Source organism: Dipodomys spectabilis, unplaced genomic scaffold, assembly GCF_019054845.1.
Source record: "Dipodomys spectabilis isolate Male_0828 unplaced genomic scaffold, ASM1905484v1 ptg000094l, whole genome shotgun sequence".
Classification (NCBI taxonomy): domain Eukaryota; kingdom Metazoa; phylum Chordata; class Mammalia; order Rodentia; family Heteromyidae; genus Dipodomys; species Dipodomys spectabilis.
In genome coordinates this window covers 6,968,778-6,990,558 of record NW_024870771.1, presented here as the reverse complement: position 1 = coordinate 6,990,558, position 21,781 = coordinate 6,968,778, and the positions used below count along the sequence as shown (strand labels likewise).

At 42.7% G+C, this 21,781-nt stretch overlaps 1 protein-coding gene across 1 annotated transcript in view; it reads left to right on the top strand.

Annotated features, from left to right (window-relative positions):
• Positions 1 to 21,781, top strand: part of LOC122112343 — a 90,268-nt gene that overhangs the window by 37,443 nt on the left and 31,044 nt on the right. Inside the window, exon 5 of the mRNA XM_042685116.1 lies at positions 21,168 to 21,351. Coding sequence (XP_042541050.1) covers positions 21,168 to 21,351 — 184 coding nt within the window. The remainder of the gene's footprint in view (positions 1 to 21,167; positions 21,352 to 21,781) is intronic.

Below are 21,781 nucleotides of genomic sequence, written 5' to 3'. Positions count from 1 at the left end.
TGCTTCTTATCCCACAGAGCCTGAAGGAGGAAGGCCAGAGCCTCACCACCTGGTGAGTCCAACCAGCAGGGCTTTAAGGAAGCACATTTCCCATACAATGCCTGTAGGCTTTTGTTCTAAATATCACCTGCCTCTATCTGTGTCCAGGTGTGTCCCCAGATCACTGGGGAAGACACTTGTGATGCAGCCAAAGGCCATACCTTAGTTTTTGTGTGTTCTAGAAGAGCTGGAAGAAGCAGGTGAGGAATGCCCTCAAGTATTTCTAAGTCTGTTCTCACCTGGGAAAGGATGAATAACTTAGTCAGATCTATATTTGGGCTGGTCTGGTGTGAGACCTCCCCGTGCCCTGTCTCATCTGAAGGAGACAGGCTAACTACAACTCTTGAGGGTTGAGTCTAGGGACGGATGGATAGCCGGAGTACAGCAAACCAGTGGATTGAGCTTCAGAATTTGAATCTAGGGGTGGGTGTGTTACCATCTGTGGGGAAGCATCAGTGTTCTATGGACTGATGTGTTCTGTGAAAGTGTTTATTGAGCTATAAGCTAACGCTTTTATATTTAGTTGAATGGAAACGAGGAATGCTCTTACTTCTGCCACACATCGCCACCCAAACTGTCACTGCTACATACAGACAGAGCATTCAGGGAGAATTTACTCTCTGCAGATCAGGATCCCTGGAAAGAAATAGTGCTGAGGTTTTATGAAGATGAAAAAGAACTATTCAGTGAATCCTGAGCTGGGCTTTCACAGATAAACCCACCAGTGGCTTCTGATTCTTCTTCACCAGTGGATTGCCAAAACACCTGGAGTGGAATACTGTCCGGTGGGAATTCTGGGCCAGTGAAAAGTGTGGCCCTGGGAGGAAGCGGGGGGCTGTGTCATCTCAGAACAAGATATTTTTTCATATTTTTCTGAATTGCTTTGTTTGCATAACAACATAAGCAAAAACCAAAAGAGCAATCTATTTTGGATGGGGAGAGGTCTGGCGAGACTCTTTAGTGTTATTGTGCCATCAGGGATGGGCCTCACGTTCCCTGGCCCCCATTCTGTGCCCCTCCTGTAGCATGACTTGGCAGTCCTTGCTCCTTGGTAGACTAACCTGGCCTTTGCTAACGTAAGCGTTTGGGAAATGTCTTCTCTGCCACCTGTTTACTTCTTCACTTTGGGATCCAGGGCGGTGCATAGGTACCAAAGCTGAGGCTTAGGGCCTGAACTCAGGGCCAGGGCATTGTCTCTGAGGGTATTGTTTTTGTTTTTGTTTTGGTCAAGGCTAGTGCTCTACCATTTTAGCAACACCTCCCCTCCCAGCTTTTCAGTAATGAATTGGTGAGAAGAGTCTCACCTACCCAGGCTGGCTTTGAACTGGAGGTTCCTCAAAAGACTTCACATAGAGCTCCCCTACGACCCAGCAATCCCACTTTTGGGCATTTACCCAAATGTTTACAAACAAGACCACACTAAAGCTACCAGCACAACTATGTTTATTGCAGCATTATTTACCATAGCTAAGATATGGAACCAACACAGATGCCCCTCAGTAGATGAATGGATCAAGAAAATGTGGTATATATACACAATGGAATTCTATGCCTCCATCAGAAACAATGACATTGCCCCATTTGTTAGGAAATGGAAAGGCATGGAAAAAATTATATTAAGTGAAGTAAGCCAGGCCCAAAGAAACATAGGTCCCATGGTTTCCCTTATTTGCAACATCTAGTATATGTATGAGTCAAGCAGAAAAGGTCAGATAATGTGACATTAGGAAAATGAACCCTTAGATATGTATTTTAATGTTTTTTTCTTTCATGCATTTGTTTCTAACGCATTTATAAGATTATTTCTTTGAACCTCAGTCTTTTTTTTAAATTTATTTTTATTGTGAAAATACTGTACAGAGGGGTTACAATTACATGGGCAAGGTAATGAGTATATTTCTTATCAAGCATCATAGCCTCCTCCTTTGCTTCCCCTTTCCATCCTCCCCTCGCCCCCTCCCCCACCCTGCCCTCCTCCTCCCCCCACCAAAGTTGTAAAGTTCATTTTCAACATAACGACTTGTACATCTCATTGTTGCAATGGGTCCACCTGTATCCCTATTTAAACGATTTGTTTTTTCCCTTCCCCTCCACAAATTATACTGACATTGAACCTCAGTCTTAAGATCTTGCCCTCCTGTGTGGTTAGGAGTACAGGTGTGAGCCACAAGTGCCCAGACACTTGTTGCTTCTGTGGATCTTCTCCTGGTTTCTGTATGGAGATGACAACGTGGATTTCTTTTTACTGACTGTATTAAGGTATAATTTACCTGCAGTAGCACTCACCACTTCTCATTGAACAATTTACCAAGTTTTGACAAATGTGTACAGTTATATAACCATCACCATAGTCATCAGATAAACTTCCTCTGAGAGAGTTCCCTTTGCCTCACACGGCAGATCCTTCTCTGCTCTGCTTTTAGAGCTCTAGGTGTACTTTTACTACTGCCTCATGGCACTGGAATCAGGCAGCACAGAGCCTGTGGCATTTGATTTCTTTTACTTAATGTGAGGTTACAGATAACTGCATGTCATCATGGGAGTGAGAAGTCTGTTTCTTTTTTACAACTAAAGAAGGTTTCTCTGTGCTTTGGTGTGTCACCAGGTATTTACTGAGTACCAAATCAAACAAATGGACATTTGGGTTGTTCCATTTGGCCCCATGACAACTTTTGGTGTGGACATATACTTTGTTTTTTCTCCCAATAAATACCTATGAGTAACACCAGCGACATGGTGAGTATGTGGTTCACTTTGTAATAAACATCCAGGTTGTTGCCAGTAGTTGTACCATAGCCCCCTGCCTCCTCCCCTACCACAGAGCCTGGAGTTCTAGCTGCTTACGTCCTCCTCACATTTGGCTTTCTGGATTTTGGCAATTTTAGTAGCTATAAAGCGCTATTCCAGTGTTTTTAATTTTTTATTTCCCTCAAGACTTTGAGGATCATTTGTTTCTTATTTGTCTCTTTTCTTAGGGTAGTATCTATTCAAAAATTTGCCCTTGTTAGATTGGGTTATCTTGTTTGTTTGTTTTTGCATTACTAGGGTTTGAACTCAGTACTTACATTTGCTAGGCAGGTATTTCACAACCAACCCTGACTGGATTGTCTTCTTCTGAGAGGTATGAAGGTTTGTCTGTTTGCTTGGCTGTTTTGTGTATACTTTTTGTTTCTGACCAGGTTGGAGATGGAACCCAGGGCCTCATATGTACTAAGCAAGTGTTGTACCAGTGAACTATCTACCAGAAAAAATTCTTTATAGTTTCAAATACATTTTCAAATATTTTCTCCCCACTGTGCCTGGCATTTTTACTTCTTTAATAGTGCCTCTTAAGCAGCAGGAACTTTCAACTGAGATAAAATTGAATTTAACTTTTTTTTCAGGGTTTGGGTTTGAGCCTTTTGCATTTTATGTATTTAACATGAGTCATAAACATTTTCTTCTCCATGTCTTTCTGAGAGTCCTAACATTTAGTGGTATGATATATTTTGAGTTAATGTTGTGTATGGTATGATGCTGGAGTTTGGGGCTGGATTTTTCTTTTGTTTTTGTTGTTGTTGTGTTTTGCTTCTTCCCTCTCTTCCTTCCTTTTCTTTCTTCCTTTCATCATTTTCCCCTGTACCAGGGTTTTAACTCAGGGTCTACCCTGCTTTCTCAGCTTGCTTGCTCAGTTGGCATTCTATCACTTGAGCCTGGCTTTTTGTAGTTATTTTGGGGATGGCATTTCAAGAACTTTTAAGCCCAGCATGGCCTCAACCCTCAGTCCTTCTGATCTAGCCTCCTGAATAGCTAGGCTACAGTGTGAACCACCGGCTCCTGGCGTGCATTTTATATTTTATGTGTGGATAACTACAGTTGCGGTACCATTTATTAAGAACAAATTTAATTACTAGGGTTTGATTTTTATGTAGATGCCAGTCTTTAAGGCACTGTACAGCATGTGGAACCTCTTATATTGATTTCAATCAGTGGCCTACCTTTTCTTTTTCTTTTACCAGAATACTCATAATGCCATATTATTATAACTGCTTGTGTTGCCCAGAGCCACCCATACCCAGAGAAAGGAGGATTTTCCTCTAGAGAGGACAGGCCTCATGTTTGTTGGGAGCGTCCATGTAAATCATTCTCCTGGGACAGTGGCTCAGGACCTTGACAGTACTGACCTGTGCCCGTACACATGGGGAGGACTTGTGCTTTCTCTCATACGCACTGTTCCCAACACCTACCTTAACTCTCATAACAATGGTGTGAGACTAGAAAGTGGCTTCAGTGTGGCTCAGGTGGTAGAGCACCTGCCTAATAAGCAGGAGACCCTGACTTTAAACTCTAGTACCGCAAAAAGAAAAAAAAAAACTGAATGGACGATTGTAGTCCCAGTATGCGATGCCACCGGTGAGGTTCAGAGAAGGTGGTTCACTGTCCCATAGCAAACAGCGTTAGGTTGGAGCTGAGCCTTTTTCTTTCTGTTACATGGGCTGGAAATTTTATTTTATTTTTTACTATACTGATGGTATCTCATAACCACTCATCCATTACTAAGGACATGACTCTGTTATTCATTATTATAAAGGAGTCAGGCCAGCAGCAAAAGAAAATGTATTCACTACCTGACTTAGGTAACTGCAACCCCTCTGTGCATCACCTTTACAATAAAAATTTTTTAAAGGAAGAAAGAAAAGAAGTTTGTTTTATTTACAGTTTTGAAGTCAGACAGTGCAGACATTACAGGCCCTGGGGAGGACTGTTCACCAGCTACATGCCCATGATGGACAGCAATAGTCGGAGTCCTTGTGGGAGGAGGAACGCATCACGATGCTGGGCACCACAGACCCTGGATCCCACAGTGCCTTCTGAGAGCACCCCCAAGCCCATCCTCCCTCATCCCCTCAAGGGGTCCACTACCTCCTTCATCATGCCAGGAACTAAGCTCCCAGCACATGTACTTTTGGGAGGCACACTCAAGTGGTACTCATGCCATGTTTCCAAGTAGCAAACAAAGCTAACTCTCACTGAGGAGTTGGGCCTACGTGAGGCCTCTGGAACCCACACTGCAGTCTGGGAAATGCTTGGAGAACGGTGTTAGGTACACATGAAGGCCAGAGTTGGATGCTTCTTGTAAGTTCTCAGTGGCAGCTGCTTTTAAATGCCACAGGTTCTGAGGGCTCAGTGGAAGGTTAGCCTAAGAAGGATTAGAAACTGTCAGGGTGATGAAGACTAAGTATATAGGCAAAATGCTCCAAATAATGCATTCTTGTTGTATGTCTGCCTAGATCACTAGACAAGGCAAACTGCAACTCATAGTTCCCAGTGAAAGGAAAATAAGTTCAGTGAAAGGAAAATAAGCCCCTGCCCACAGTGCAGTGCCCAAGGACTTTGGGAAAAGAAGACTTCCTCTTGCAGTGGACTTCCTGTCTAACACTGACATGTCCTTGTTCGTTTTTTGTTTTTTCAAGCCAACAGTCTTCTCAGGAAATGTGTGCATCTTTGCCTCCAAATAGGATTTGGGTCAGGAAATTGCCAGGTCTGCATTGGGTTGGGCCATCAGCACAAGTCAGGCACAGGGGGTGCCTTGTTGGGGATCACGCAGACTGTGGAATCCTCGATTGCAAAGGACTCTATGCCTAAGGTTGGCCAGATGTTCCTAGGAGCTCCTGTGACTCCTGGTGTTTGTCATTACATTCTGGCCAACCAGACATGACTACCTCTGATCAGAGAAGGATGGGCTTCAAGTATGGTCAGCTCAGGACAGCATGAAGGGCACTGGACAGAAGGTAGAGAGGTAGACCAAAGTTTTGCCACCATGCCACATCACCTTATCTGTCTGGGGTTTCATTTTCATTTTTCAACATTTTTATTTTTCATTATTTATTCATTTTGGTGGTTCATACCTGTAATCCTAGCTACTCAGGAAGCTGACATAAGGAGTATTAAGGTCAAAGCCAGTCTGGCAGAAAAGTTCATGAGACTCTTATCTCCAATTAACCACCAAAAAGCCAGAAATGAAGCTGTGGGCTCAAATGGTAGAGTGACAACCTTGAGTGAAAAGTCTAAGGTTCAGCACCCTGGCCCTGAGTTCAAGCCCCAGTACCAGCAAAGACACATACACACAGGAGGAGGAGGAGGAGGAGAAGCAGGAGGAGGAGGAGGAGGAGGAGGAGGAGGAAGAGGAGAAGAGGAAGGAGAGAAGGAAGGAGGGAGGGAAGGAAGGAAGGAAGGAAGGAAGGAAGGAAGGAAGGAAGGAAGGAAGGAAGGAAGGAAGGAAGGAAGGAAGGAAAAAGGAAGAGAGGGAGGGAGGCAGGGAGGGAGGGTAAAGAAAAGAAGAGGAGTCTGTTGCATGGCTCTGCAGTGAGGACCTACTTAGCAAGCACAAGGCCCTGAGTGCAAACCCGTGCAGCCAAAATAAAGAAAAAGAAAGAAAGCTTCAGACTATGTTGAAGGTGTCACTTGCTGGTACTTTAGCCCTATCTCATTTAAAGCATTGCTTTCCCCTCCTGGCCCACAGTGAAGGAATGTGAGGGTCAGAGACCTCACCTTCCCACAGATTCACAGGAGACTTTCTGAATTTTTCTAATTTTTCCAAAACATCATGCTGCTGTCAGTTAAAATTTGGGATGGTGATAAAGCCCAAAGCAACTAGAAAGATGAAATGAAATCATGAACAAAAAGGCTGCAAATTCCAAACAGCAGACCCATTTCGGGTTTTGCTTTTTAGGTTTAAGCAACTAAATGATAGGAACTTCCTGGCACATAGCCAAAAGAGATATACACATTCAGGCAGAATACCTGCTTTTGCATGGGCATTCCAAGATTAATATTTAATGTGTTATATATAAATAGGGAAAATATGTTTGCTTTGCTTTGTTAAGTGCTCCTTTCATTTTATCCACATTTCTGCACTGAGTCACAGATATAAAGTTATTATTTTGCCCATAAGTTAGATGTCTCGCTGGGTTATAACAGATCTTTTGAATTCTGTCATGGATGGACTGGAAGGTATTGGGTAGGATTGCTGGGTGCCATGCAAGGTGTACACCAGTACTATTTTAAACCTCTACCACACTGGGTTCCACAGAACCTAGAATTACTTCTGTAATTCTAGCTCATTAGAAGGCTGAGATCTGAGGATTAAGGTTTGAAGTCAGTCCAGGCAGAAGTCTCTGACACTCTTATTTCCAATTAACCACCAAAAAGCCAGAAATAGATCTGTGTCTCAAGTGGTAGACCACCAGCCTTGAGCAAAAAAGCCAAGGGAGGGTTCCCTGGCCCCAAATTCAATCCTCAGTACCTAGGGTGCTAGTAATAAATACAGCCCTGTTACCAGCATGGGAGCCTCCCAAAGGCTGGGGAACAGGATATGTGGTGATGTCCTTCCCCAAGATCAGAGGAGTGCGGTGGGAATGATCTGGCCCTGTGTCTTCATCTGCCCATGTCTCTACTGACCGAGTTCAGGGACTGGAAAGCATAGAGATTCAGCACATGGGAGTGATGAATGAATTTTTTGGTAAAACAAGGGGTGCGTAATGGCAGATTGGGGCTGGGGGGGGTTGCATGGGGAAGCTACTGAGTTAATCACAGGAATGGAAGACTTGGGTACAATGGTTAAGTATTCTGGTAGGACACTGCACTTCAAATTATGAGTCAGAGTCTCCCGAGGACGCATTCACAGGAAGCTGGGTACAATATAGAAGAGACAGGCAGAGGAGAAGCTGCAGGCTGAGAATGCACCTTTCTCAGGACCAGTGGGAGCACTGAAAAGGGCTGAAGATGGAGCTCTCAGCATCTTGTGTTTCCTCTTCTCTTAACAGTCTGTGTTACAACTGCCTATTATTAATCCTGGGGCCTCCAACAGGCACGCTGGCGTATTGTGCAGAGCAGAATTGTAGCCCACTGATATTATACCCTAGAATAAGACATTCTGCTGGTGACCAAAGGACTTTGTAGGTGTAACTGAGTTCATTAGATGGCCTTAAGATACACCAATTGGCCGGCTGTGGTGGCGCATGCCGGTAATCAATGAGGAGGATAAGGCAGGAGGATCACAAGTTTGAGGCCAGCCTGGGCTACACCTTGCTGGGCGCCGGTGGCTCACACCCATAATCCTAGCTACTCAGGAGGCTAAGATCTGAGGATCGAGGTTCAAAGCCAGCCCGGGCTTTGAGACTCTTATCTCCAATAAACCACTAGGAAACCAGAAGTGGTGCTGTGGCTCAAGCAGTAGAGCACTCTCTTGAGCTGAAGAGCACAGGGACTGATCAGTGGTGGCCACTGTGAACACATTCTCACACTGCATGCAGGGTGCTATGTGTTTCATTGTAAATAAGGGCCCAGGAAAGTCCCTACTCCACTCTCAGCCACATGCATTTATCTCACAATGCTGTTTTTCACCCATATGTGTAATTTTCTGCCACAGAATCCTTTTTTCACAGAGCTTGTCCCAGTTGGAAACTGAGTATTGTCTCCTCTCACTGCCTTCTGCTGCTCACAGAGAAACCCAGAGCAATCTGTCTTGGGACAAGCTGCTTGGTAACCCTTAATTCCTTTTCTTTCTTTTTTTTTTTTTTTTGTCGGTCGTGAGGCTTGAACTCTGGGCCTGGGCGCTGTCCCTCAGCTCTTCAGCTCAAGGCGAGCGCTCTACCACTGGAGCTACAGCGCCACTTCCGGTTTTCTGGTGGTTTATTGGAGATAGGAGTCTCACGGTCTCTCCTGCCCGGGCTGGCTTTGAACCACGATCCTCAGATCTCAGCCTCCTGAGTAGCTAGGATTACAGGCGTGAGCCACCAGCGCCCGGCCAATTCCTTTTCTTTCTAACCATATAGCACATCACATTTGTGGACTTAACACTGGAGAGCCACAGTTCTGCCTAGCACTATGCTGTTGCCCTTCACATCTGTTTTGCTGATTTGCTGATTGGCAGTTGCAGCAGTCCAGTGAATGCTTTCAGAAGAGTGAACACATAGCACCATGCATTGCTTAGGAGGTCTCGTTAACTTGCAACAAGAACAGATTCTTAGAATGACTGGTAGAATTAGGAAAATAAAGGGTCACAGACAGGAAAAATAACACATACAGCTCCTGTTTGAATTTACTGCAGGGAGCCAGAGAAAGGCACATCAAGACAGAGGCGAGCACCGAAGGCTCTCTGCAGGGGAGTGACGTGGTCAGATTTCCTTGTGGAAAGTGGATCTAGTGGCACTATGGGAATGGGTAGAAATCTGTGTCTGGACAGGTGGCTGACACCACTGTGGAGGCTATTCTGGTGACCTAAGCAGATGATGCTGGCCTGAAAAGCAGAGGCATCGCTGGACAGAGAAGTGAGTGGGATTTGACTTAGGATGGACAGTGTGAAAGGTCAGCACAGGTACAAATGACCCCTAGGTTCCTAGCTTAGAAAGACAAAATGATACATTCACAGAGACTGAAGGAGAAACAGCAATGGAATAATGAAGCTTTAGCTATAGTCTTAGCCTACTTTCTGTTGCTATAACCAAATACTAGAGACTAAACATTTTTTAAAATAGAAGATGGTTTGGCTCACAGTTCTAGAGGCTGAGAAGCCTAAGAACAGCATGGTGTCCACATCAGGAGGTCTTCCTGCTGCGTCACACCATGGGGAAAGCATCATGTGAAGACAGCTGGGGAGACAGCTCACGTCTCCTTCCAAAGCCACTAATGCCTTCCTGAGATCATTGCATGCTGATTACTTACTTCCCAGAGTCTGTACCTCCAAATGTCATTGTTACATGCATTCAGGGGTTAAATTTCCAGCACAGGAACTTTGGGAGGACACACTCAAACCACGCAGATATGTGGACTAGCTTGAGGTGCCTGTGAACCATGGAGTGGTGATGTCCTGCAGGTAGGCAGTCAGGCACCAAGAGTCACCAGAGAATGATTGTGATCACCTGCTAACATTCACTGTCTGGGAAGACCAGAGTGCCTGGAAAACAAGCTCTGAGATGGAAAACAGAGGAGAGAGAGGGGCCAGCCAGGGGGGGAGATGTGTAGCCTAAAAGCACTAACTAGAGGGAACTACGGTCAAGGAAGTTGAGGAGAGAACTTTATTTTTAATGGAAGAAAAAAGATTATGTTTACATGATGGTAGGAAGAAGCCAGTGGAATGGTAAAGGCAGAAAACACAGGCCAATTGTTGGAGGTAGGAAGATATGATGTGGAATATAGATAGGAATAAGGCAGCAAGGACTGGAATCCTACAAGGAAAGAGAAATGGGGGAATGAAGTTGCAGCTGAACACAAATGATTGGACATAAGACTGGGGAACTGTTTCTGGCCAATGGCTTGTGGTCTCTGAGAAGGAGGAGACAGAGGATTCTCTGGAAGAGATGGAGAGGTGATGGGAAAGGAAACTAGATAGAGCAAGGTCTGTGGCTGCCCTTACACAGGGTGAGAAGTTGTGCCAGCCAGTTAAGGAATGGAGAGCTGCAGGGCAGTATTGAGCACCAGGGCTGTGGAGGCCAGGATTCTTGTTCTTCCCATTGTCTCTGCTTAAGTGTACAAGTCACTGGGTGTCCTGAAAAGAATGGAAACATTTTTCTCTTGGTATTACAAAACCTGATTTTCAAGAAAGTTTTAATGTAATCCAAATAAGCGAAGTATTTCCTCCTTGGTGTATTTTTTAATTAGAGAAAGAACTGGGGCAAGGGTTGGGTAATTCCTTCTTCCCTCATTCCCAGTAAATCTTGATAAGCAGGATTGGCTTTCCTTTCAAATGGTCACAGAAGTGGCTTAGAATCCTGTGCAGTTCTGTGTGTGGCTGCCTTTCCTGGTCGGAGAAATTCCAAATATGACATGAAATCAAAGCTCTGTTCTTTGGGATACTAAGCACTTATAGGTATATTTGTTAATCAAATGAGCATTTTGTCAGTCTATTTAATTTAAAGGAATAGCGTGCAATAATTATGTATTAAGATGCATGTCTACATTCATAAAGATTGGCATGCCTTGTATGCACCAGCCACAGTGTATTCAGGATCAGACAATGAACTACAAATTGGATCTTTCACCAAAAATTCATGGAGCCCAAATATATGATAAGTGAAGTAACCATAAGAAGTTACCAATAGGGGCTGGGAAGGTGGCTCAGTGGTAGAGTGCTTGCCTTGCATGCATGAGACCCTGGGTTTGATTCCTCAGCATCACATAAGCATAAAAAGCCACAGAAGTGGTGCTGTGGCTCAAGTGGTAGTGTGCTAGCCTTGAGCTGAAGAGCTGAGGGACAATGCCCAGGCCCAGAGTTCAGACCCCACAACCAACAAAAACAAACAAAAAAACCCTAAAATAGATAAAATAGATGTCCTACAGTTGTTATATATTTTAGGCTATATACTGATATATCTAGATATATCTAGATTTAGATATGTATATACACATGTGCATGTGTATATATATATACATATATGTATGTGTGTATTTAGGCTTTATAGTTTAGTTATAGTGGTATAAACTATACTATATAGTAATATATGTGTGCATGTATATGTATATATAATATACAAAAGATACGAGGTCATGTGAGTCTCCTGGTGTTTATGGAAATTGGCTGTAAAATAAACAGGATCATCAAATCAATATTATAAAAATGAGGTCAATTTTATAGATATGAAAGCAGGAATAGTTATCCCATAGAAGGCTCAGACATTGCTGAAGGGCCACTCCCTCTGGTTCACCTGGGTGGTTCAGCCTTCAGTTCACAGGGAAGGGTGGAAGGCTGACAGCAGCACTGACTCGTCACATCACAAATCATGAGTCAGCCGTCTAGGGACTCTTGGGCATGGCCAGCTTGTTAAAATCACCAGCAAGACATGTTCTGCACTTGTGTGTCTTCTCCAGCTTCCTCATTTCCTATTAGCTCCTGACAGATTTTTTTTTATCAGATATAGTGTCAATTCTTTCAGTTCTGAAATTTTTACTAAATAGAGAATTTTCCTTATTTCTGTAACTGAAAATACCCACCTTGTTCTTGCCTCCATAGTTTTAGATTAGGAATTTTCTGTCATTCTAGTTGTATTTACTATTTAAAATGTTTTTCTTGGAAGGCTTTCTGAATATTTTCTATATTTTTAGTCTATAAATTCAATTATACTCTGTCTTGGATTGGGATTCTTTCTGTTTATTCTGTTTGGAGTTATCTCAACTTCTTGAATCTGTAGGATTATGTCTTCTGCCAAATTTAAGAAATGTCCAAACTAGGGGTGGGCTTAAGCCTATAATCCCAGGCACTCAGAGTGGGAAGATTGTGGTTCAGGCTAGCCTAGGTAAAATGTTATGAGACTGCATCTCACTCCCTCAAAAAAAAAAATCTACCTATACACACACACACACACACACAAATGGGTGGTATGTACCCATCATCCTGGCCCTACAGGAGAAGCAGTGAGGTCATAGCTCAATTGGTAGGGAGACTTCCCAGCAAGCATGAGACCCTGAGTTCAATCCCCAGCACCACATTATTACATAAAAAGAAGAAAACCGTCCACTGTTTCTTTGACTTTTTTTTTTTTTGGCGGTCGTGGGGCCTGATCTCTAGGCCTGGGAGCTGTCCCTCAGCCCTTCAGCTCAAGGCTAGCTCTCTATCATTTGAGCCACAGTGCCACATCTGGCTTTTTCTGCTTATATGGTGCTGAGGAATTGAACCCAGGGCCTCATGCATGCAAGGCAAGCACTCTACCACTGAGCCACCATCCTAGCCCCTCTTTGACTATGTTCAATACTAGGTTCTCTTTCTTCTCCTTGTGAGACTCTCTTGATGCAAATGTTTGTTCTTCTGTTATGATCCCACAGACACCTGAAGCTGCGATATTGTTACATTTTCTATTTTCTCTCTGTTAGTGCCTTGTCTTCAAGTTCACTGATTCCATCCTGCTTCCTCCTCATCCCACTACAGCGTTCACTCAGCAGATTCCTATTTCTATTTTTACAAGGTTTGGCTTCATAATTTCCATTTGGTTCTTTTGCATTAGAAAAATAATTATGTTTTCTCTATTGCTGAGATTGTCTGTATTTTGTTAGTTTCAGGAAAAGTTGTAAGTGCTTATGGAAGCGTTTCTCTGATAACAACTTTAAAACTTCGGTTAGGAACTCCAGCACCTGGTTGGCCTTAATATGAGTACTGCTCACGTTCACATGTGGAGTGATATTCTTGGTTCGTAGTTCCAGTGACTTCCAGTTACACCCAGAGCATTTTGGATGCTGTTCAGTTAGATTCTGCATCCTATTTAATCTTTTCATAGGAGTCAGCTCCCATTTGAAGTGTTCTTGGGGGACAGGTGGGCATGTACGTTCAAGTTTCCACTGGACCTTGAGGACACCACCCCAATTGAAATGGAGCACTGACTCACAGTGCTGTCTTACTTGGCAGTGAGTGTGATCGGGGGCTGACTCACCCTATTTTCTTGCTTCAGGAAGGGGTGGAGGTACAGCCCGCCCCCTCTCACCCAGTTAGGCCATGATGAGTGTGGAAAAGAGGAGGAAGAAAGGGAAGCAGAGTCCCAGGCGGTATCCATTGTGCTCCATTCATCTCATGGATGGCAGGTGAAGGTGAGACTGAGGGAGTACGGTCGCCTAGCATAGTGGTTGTTAAATCCTCACACTGTCTTGTTGAACCTTACTGCTACCAAATTTTGGGAGATTCTCAGCTACATCTGCACCCTGCTGACAACTCAGGCAGGGAAAGCAGAGCACTGTTTTCTTCTATCTAACAGAGAAAATCCATTTCCCAGGAGAAAGAAGCACTCACTGCTTCCTGAGAGCACATGGAATGTGCTCTCAGGCACTTGTCCTGCCGCCGGGACCATGTGGAAAGAAGCATGGTTCTAGAACAGAGCAGAGATCCAGTGTCATAATAATAATAGATGACACTTTACCAGGTTCCTTCATTAGGAGAGAGCAGGTTTTCTCAAGTGTGTGTGTGTGTGTGTGTGTGTGTGTGTGTGTGTGTGTGTCTGAAAGCTGGCTGTTGGTTCAGAGTTGGAGGTGCTCTGATAAGTGAGATGCAATAAGGAAACCAGAGGTTTGCATCTTCCTTAAGTCATGGAGTCCCTAATGGCTGCAGCTTCCTCCCACCCTGTAGATGGATCTCCTGTGCTCATGTGCTGCTGTGATGGCTGTGGTTTGTTGTTGCAAGGGAGAGGACGTGGGAGGAATGGAGTTGCTCAGTCTTTTGTAGAACTGGTAGTCTTTAAAAATGTCTTCCAATAAAGTTTTAGACCAAAATTGAAATTTTATATACTTCGAAGTTGTTTCCATGAAGTTCTTGGATATGTTTTGAAAAAGTGAGTACTGAAGATTATTTTTTGATGTTTGTGTGAAAAAGTGTCTTGCCTTCTTAGCAGGAACAGCTGTAGAAGTACAGCTGATATCAATCTTTTCAATGCCTGTAATCATTTACCTGATGAGCCTCTGGAATTTCTGTGAGAGCATCTGTGGACTTCTCCCTTGGTAGTCCACATATTTGTTATTGTTCATTTTGTCTTCTGTGCAGGTAGGCTCTTTAGTACAACATTGTCATTCACAGAGCAATCATCCCTGCCCTGTTTTTAATTTGAAAGGGTACTTTGAAAGGTTAATTGTATGGTAACATCTGTAGTCTTTAAAAACACCATTCATCAGGTCTCAAAGGTTCTTTGAAAAGCTTTTCATCTTTTGTATTCGTCTTTGTATTGTGTTATGAAGAATGACTTTTTAAACTTTTTTTTCAAATCTACAGAGATGTCATGTTTTCTTCTTTAATCTGTTCTTGTGGTAAATTTAATCTGTTATGCAAGAATAACTCCTCAGATGGTCATGATGTGCTATTTTTATAAGTGGTTAGACTTATTCTGATATTCTGCTTACAATTTTGTATCTGTGTTTGTCCATACTAAGTTGTTGTTTTTTTTTTGTCTGTAGTGGGGCTGTCCCTCAGCTGGGCACTGTTCCTCAGCTCTTCAGCTCAAGGCTAGCGCTCTACCACTTGAGCCACAGTGCCACTTCCGGATTTCTGGTGGTTTATTGGAGATAAGAGTCTCACAGACTTCCCTGCCTGGGCTGGTTTTGAACCACAATCTTCAGATCTCAGCCTCTGAGTAGTTAGGATTACAGGCATGAGCCACCAACACCTGGCCATATTGAGATTTTTACACAACATTATGCCACCTGAGGAACGATTCTCTTTTTCAGTTCTTGCTGAGCCTGGAATTATGGCCTCATTAAGTATTTGCAGAGCTTCTTAAACCATCTGGATGTAATACTTATAGTTTTGTTTTGTTCTTTAGGAAAGCAGTTTGACACATTTTGAATGCTTGCTAATTCTCAGGAACTGCACTAGATTTTTGAATAGCAGCTTTGGAATCTGCTCATCGTTAGCCCACTGTCGCTGTTGCAGGCAAGGGCAGGAGGCACAGGCAGGGAGGTGCTGGTGGCTCTCTAGCATGGCTGTTTCCCATACAGGCCCGCCAGCAGTGGAGGGGGGGGGGGGTACCTGTACAGATTCCATCAGCCCTTGATACTGTCACAGAGTATGGTTTTGCTTTGCTTCTGTATTTCTAGCCATTTTGATAGATGTGTTGTAAATTGAGGTTGTAATGTTGTACTCATGGCTGGCTTATTTCTCATCTGAGTGTCATCCATAGTAAAATCTCAGTTCACGTCTTTCATCTATTTTTGTTTTGAATTATTTATTTTTGTATTGAGTTTTTAATGTCATTTACCTATTCTAAGTACTCATCCTTTATCATTACAGTGAGTTGCAAAGAGTTTCTCCCAGCCTCTTCTTTGCCTTTCCATTCTCTTGGCAGGACTTCCTCAGAGCAGAAGTTTTCAACTTAGGTTCAGTTCACTTTACCAACATTTCTTCATATGAACAGTGTTCTTAGAACCATTTCTCAAAACTACTTGCTTAATATTAAGTCACAAAGACTTTTTTCCTGTTATTTTCTATAGGTTTTATGTGTTATATTTATGCCCATGATCCACTGTAATTTTTGCATAGGTGCAAGGTGAAGTTAAAACTTAATTTTGTTTTCCCCATAGATACACAGCTCCTCTACCATCTCTTGGTGAAAAGATGTTCTTCCCGTCTTGCATTGCTTTCACACATCAAAAACCATTCTTAAGTTGGCATATTTGTATTGATCTATTTTTGGTATATCTTTTCTATTCTATTACCTAAGTGTCCATCACACCAGAAAAGCCCCAGCTGATCAATATAGTAAGCCTTAATACAGACAATGATTCCTGCTTTACTCACTATTAGGATCTTTTAACAGCAATTCTACTTCCATTCTGCATAAATCTTACAATACGTTTTCTATGTCTAGAGAATATGTTGCTAGCATTTTTATAAAAATTGCATTAGATTAATAAATCAATTGGGGAAGAAATGGCATAGTCAGTATATTGAGCCTTTTAGTCTGTGAGCTCTGGATACCTTCAATGGGGTGATTTTTCCATCAGCATTTTGTTTTAGGAACTTACAGGCACCAGAGTAGGCAAGGCTTAGTGGAGGCAAGTCAGGACACAGGCTAGAGATAGCAAAGGCAGAGTGCTGAGACTAGACTGGGAGAGCTGAAAACAATGCTGCCGGAGTTAGAATTGATGAACATGCGGCTAGCCAGGAGTATTTACTGTCTGTCCAGAAGTACTGAAGAAATACTACAAAAACAGCTAAAAATCCTAGTCCTGGTGTAACTTGGACTTAGGTGAGAATCCATAGATACCTATTAGGCATGGAAAAGGAAAGATAGAAGAGGATTGCTGTATTTCTATCTTAGGCATCTAGATATTAGCCTCCACCAAAGGTAATGGCAGGACAAGGATCAAGAAGGGCTGTAGAAAAGAGCAAGACTCATTATTTTGAATATTCATGTGGAGCAGTGGAGACAGCTGACATTTAGATGGTGGGCATTACCATCTAAAGCTGAGGCCCTAGAGAGGGTAGAAAGGTGAGCAGGCTGAGAAAAGAAGGGGCTGTCTTGTCTCTATAACAGAATCCCCCGGCCTGGTAGTTTAGAGGCTTATTGAGCATATACTGTAGATGCTGACAGTGCACAGTCAGGGGGCCCTTGAGAAGGATCTTTTGTCTGTGTCACAGAATGTGGGATGTCATCATGTGGAGGGAGTGCCCGTGAAAGAGCCACCTGGCAAGAGAGGAAGCAAGAGAAAGCAAGCCACAAAGACTGAACTTGCTTTACCACAAGACATACTTGTGAGACCTAATCCTGTCTGGAGAGGCAGAGCTAACCCGTGACCTAAGCACCTTCTCCTGGGCTCCACCTCTTAACGGAGCAGTGCCACATATTATACCACCTCTGCATCACCACACTGGAGACCAAGTGCCCAGCACTTGAGCCTTTCAGGGACAAGCCACACCCAAACCATATATCAGGCTGTGGAACCAGTGTTTCAGAAGGATCAGGTCTAGACACCTAGAAACTGCAGTCAAAGAAATAACAGAATCAAGAGAAACAAAGTATGCTGAAATCAAAGGGTAGAGTTTAAGGAGAGGAATACTACAGTTAATTGTCAGAAGCCACAGACAGGCTGTGTGTGGTGATACAAGCTTCTAATCCCAGCATTCTAGAAGCCCAGGCAGAGGATTTTGAGTTCAAGGCCAGAACATGCTACAAAGCAACCTATCTCAAAGGAAAAATAGACATAAAGAGTGATTAGTCTATGTCTCAATTTTCTATGGCTGCTACTGTTATGTATACCAAGTTTCTATTACCTTGATGGTTTATAAAAAAAAACCCTGTTTATTATCTTATAGTTGTAGAGGTCAGAAAGCTCAGCATGGATCTCACTGTTCTAAAATCAAGGCAACTGCAGAACTGTCATCTACTGGAGGCTCTAGGGGAAAGTGTTTACTTGCTTTTTACAGCTTCTGGAAATTTCCAGAATTTTGTGGTGCATGCTTTTTCTCCAAACACCCATGTTCTGGGCTAATTGCCAAGATCCTACTCTGATTCTCTGGTCTGCTTTTCCCTTATGAAGACCCACAGATAATCCTGGATAGTGTCCTTGTGGTCCTTAACCTACTCACATCTGCTAAACTCCCTTTGCCCTGAAAGGTGAAATTCACATGTTCCAGAAAGTAGAACACAGGTATCTTCTGGAAGGAGAGGCATTGTTTTGCATATCGTAGTTTAGAACAAATGGTAGGAAAATCTTAGTAGCTTTTTAAATCTGAGAACACCAAAAACTGGCCTATAAAAAAATCAATGATTTGGGCTTTATTAAATAAAAACCTTTTGCTCTTCAAAAACACATGGATAAAAATTATCCAACAAGCCAATTTGGAAGAAACTATTTGTAAAGACAAAAGACTCCATTTGCTAAAAATTTTCAAGATAGGAATTAATCTGTGATGGCAAAGAACAGGTTAAATTACCTGAAATGGAGGTACATTCACAAAAGAGCAAAGGGGACAAAAAAAGAATATGAACTAACTTTTACAGAAATAAGAGAAATATTCATTTTTCATTATATGATTGCAGTCATAGCTTCATGGATGTGTATATATATCCTTCAACTGTACACTTACAATCCATATAGTTTGTTTTATGCCATATATGTGGACTTGTAAGTCATTCAGGAAGAGAGAAAGAGGTGAAAGAAGGAGGTAATGTAAGGCTTGATGATCTGAAGGTTATTGACTCTACAGATCTAATCCATGGGGACCAGTGTGGTTCTAAAATATCCCTGCAACAAAACACCTGGAAAAAAAACAGAGGTAAAGAACAACATTCCTATAAACATAGCCTTTTAAACAGTAGTTTAAATCTCTCTCTTACAAAATTCCCAAGACATAAAAAGTAGTTCAGAAAGAATGAAGTACAGAAGTAAATGAAAACCAGCTATGTCAGTGATCATAAGAAATGTCCATGAGCTGAGTTCTACATCTAAAGGTGATTGAAAAAATGACTCTTGAAAACCCAGTTCTATGTTGATTATGAAAAATATACCTAAAGAAAATAGATTGATAATAACAGAGAAATATATGGTAGGCAAATTCTAACCAACAAAAAAATGGATGTGTGTTTATCAGTGTCAGAGATGCTAGCCCTTGAAGTAAAAGCCTTTTTATGGATAATGAAGTTCACTTAATTACCCCCACAGAACTGAAGGTGCTACTTCCCAGGAAGATACAGCCATCATGAGCTTGTTTACACATGAATGTGACACTGAAATACGCATATCAGTGATGACAGACTAAAAGGAAGAAATCGACAAACTCTATGCTATAGTATAGTGGATGACCTCAACGTTCTTAGTAACAAATTAATCTAATAATCACTGATTAAAAGACACAGTTCAGACATATATGAGCTATTTTTTAAATGTACTATGTTGTAGAGACACTTTCAACTAATTTCAGAAACTTTCTATCCCATAGATCACACTCCCATGATGTAATTTAATAGATATCGGACATGCATAGGCCAAAGAGGAAAATCACAATGAGAATTAGGAAAAAATTAGAAATACCAAGATTATAAAAACATCACATATTAAAACTGTCATGTAACTAAAGTGTTTGGAAAGACAATGTGTTCTCAAAAACGAATGCTTTTTAAAAAGAAGGATCATGGAGACTAACTGTGAATGTAAGGTGGAGTTCAGTGTCTGTGTGTGTGTGGGGGGGGGGGGGGGGGTTGCCAGCCAGAGCTGGGGAAGGAGCAGCACAGGCCAGGAGCAGGAGTTGGCACTTAGTTGTCAGCCCCATTCTCAACTCTGCCAAGCCAGGTTTGCCATCAGTTTACCCCTCCCTGTGGAAACTCTAGTCCTGTGTTTCTTTCAGGAGAAATTCCAAACACCTGTCCTCTTATTTGAAGCCTCAGATACTGACCAAATAAGACAATTTAGGAAGTATACTGACTGAGATGAAATAAAGAGAATTTGCCTACTCATGAGCATTTAATGGGATCCTCTTTTCACCTCTGTAAAAACTCAGAACCTCAACAAAAAGAATATTCTTGCCTGTAGATATGAGCCCTAGGCCAGCCCTGAAGATAAACCAGGAGTTACAGGGTTTGTGCTGACAATTCTGAGTCCTGAGTTGAATCAGGATGAAAGGACTGTGGTACTTTACTTAGTCTGTACAGGGGATGGGTTCTGGGATTCCGCAGACCTCAAGTCCCTGGAAGCTCAAGTCACTTGCGTATTCCTACAGAATTTGCACATATCCTCAAGTGATGTAACATCATTCCAGAAAATCCTATAGACACAATAGCCCTCCCACATTGTTTAGGGAAGAACCAAAAGGGTTGTACATGTTCAATACAGATGTAAATATTTTAAAAATCCGAGTGGATACCAGTGGCTCATACCTGTAATCCTAGCTACTCAGAAGGGTCTGTTTGAAGCCACCCCAAGAAGGAAAGTTTGTGATACTCTAATGTCCAACTAACCACCAAAAGTCTGAAAGTAGAAGTGTGGCTCAAGGAGTAGAGTGCCAGCCTTGTGCAGAAAAGCTAAGGGACAGCACCTTGGTCCTGAGTTCAAGCTCCAGTACTTGTACACACACACACACACACACACACACACACACACACACACACACACACACCACAAATTCAGTCCAAGGCTAGTAGACCCCTCAGATAAAGAGTTACAATATTCACTGTTCATAGTACTAAACTCTAATATTCAACCAAGTTCTTTTTAAAGCACCCCTTTGTATTTCAGTATCTGCACACATCAATGAATCCTACATGTAGTGTTCCAATGTTCTTGGCTAGACCATACCAGCTGTTTAATCTGGAAAGTTATTTTAGCTTTTTTTTCCCTGGAGGCTTTTATTTTCATTGAGTATGAGCCAAGCCTCTTGCTAAATGCCTGGAATGTAAGCTAAGGTTAGATCCTCCTGAGCCACACAGCAGTAGCCCCAGAGCCATCTCCACAGCCGCACCCTCCCTCACCCATGGTGTTGTGAGGTACAGTGCTGAAAGGGGGCTAGGTGAGAAACAACCATCTGACATTGTGATCACCAGAGACCTGGCCGTTAGTCACTTGGAATTTCAGACTTCGGAAGTGTCCAGGACTAGAGCTTAACAATGCCAACGTGAATTGGGAATGAACCAGGAGATGCCCACCCATTGCAGTGTTGAAAGGATTGCTCCGACATCCCCTCTTAGGTCAGCTCTGCTGAATTTCCAGGATGTGGAGGTACAGGGTGGAACCATGGAAGCCACTAGCCATTCAGCAGGAGCACTCTGTAGCTTTTCCAGTGCTCTCATGGCTGTTGCCACCGTTTTGTGTACGTGTCAGGGCGTGTTCACATCACATTTCACATGTCCACACTCCTACATGACCCAGAAGGTATGTAGGCAGCAGGCTGCTAGTCCTGCTGAGCTGCCAGGTGCCGACACTCCCTGCGATGGACTCCTGGCACTGCCTGCCTCTGCACCTTCTTTCACCTCCTAAAACACCACAGAACAACCTACACCTCTCCTTCTCAAGTGGTCTAATTTTTAGTGTTTCCTTTGCTATTCTCAAATCTTTCCTTCTTTGCAATCATGTGAAGCTTCCATTATTCTGATATTACTGATTCCACCCTGCCTCTTTATTTAGGACTAACACATATCACGTACTTTGGTGTTTTTTTCTTCTCTTAGTTAAGGAAGCTTAAAAGTAGTTCAAGCTAGATATCTATAATCCTAGCTATTCAGGAGGCTGAGATCTGAAGGTTAAGTTTTGAACCCAGCCAGCATAGGCAAGTACACAGAGACTCATACCTCCAATTAATCAG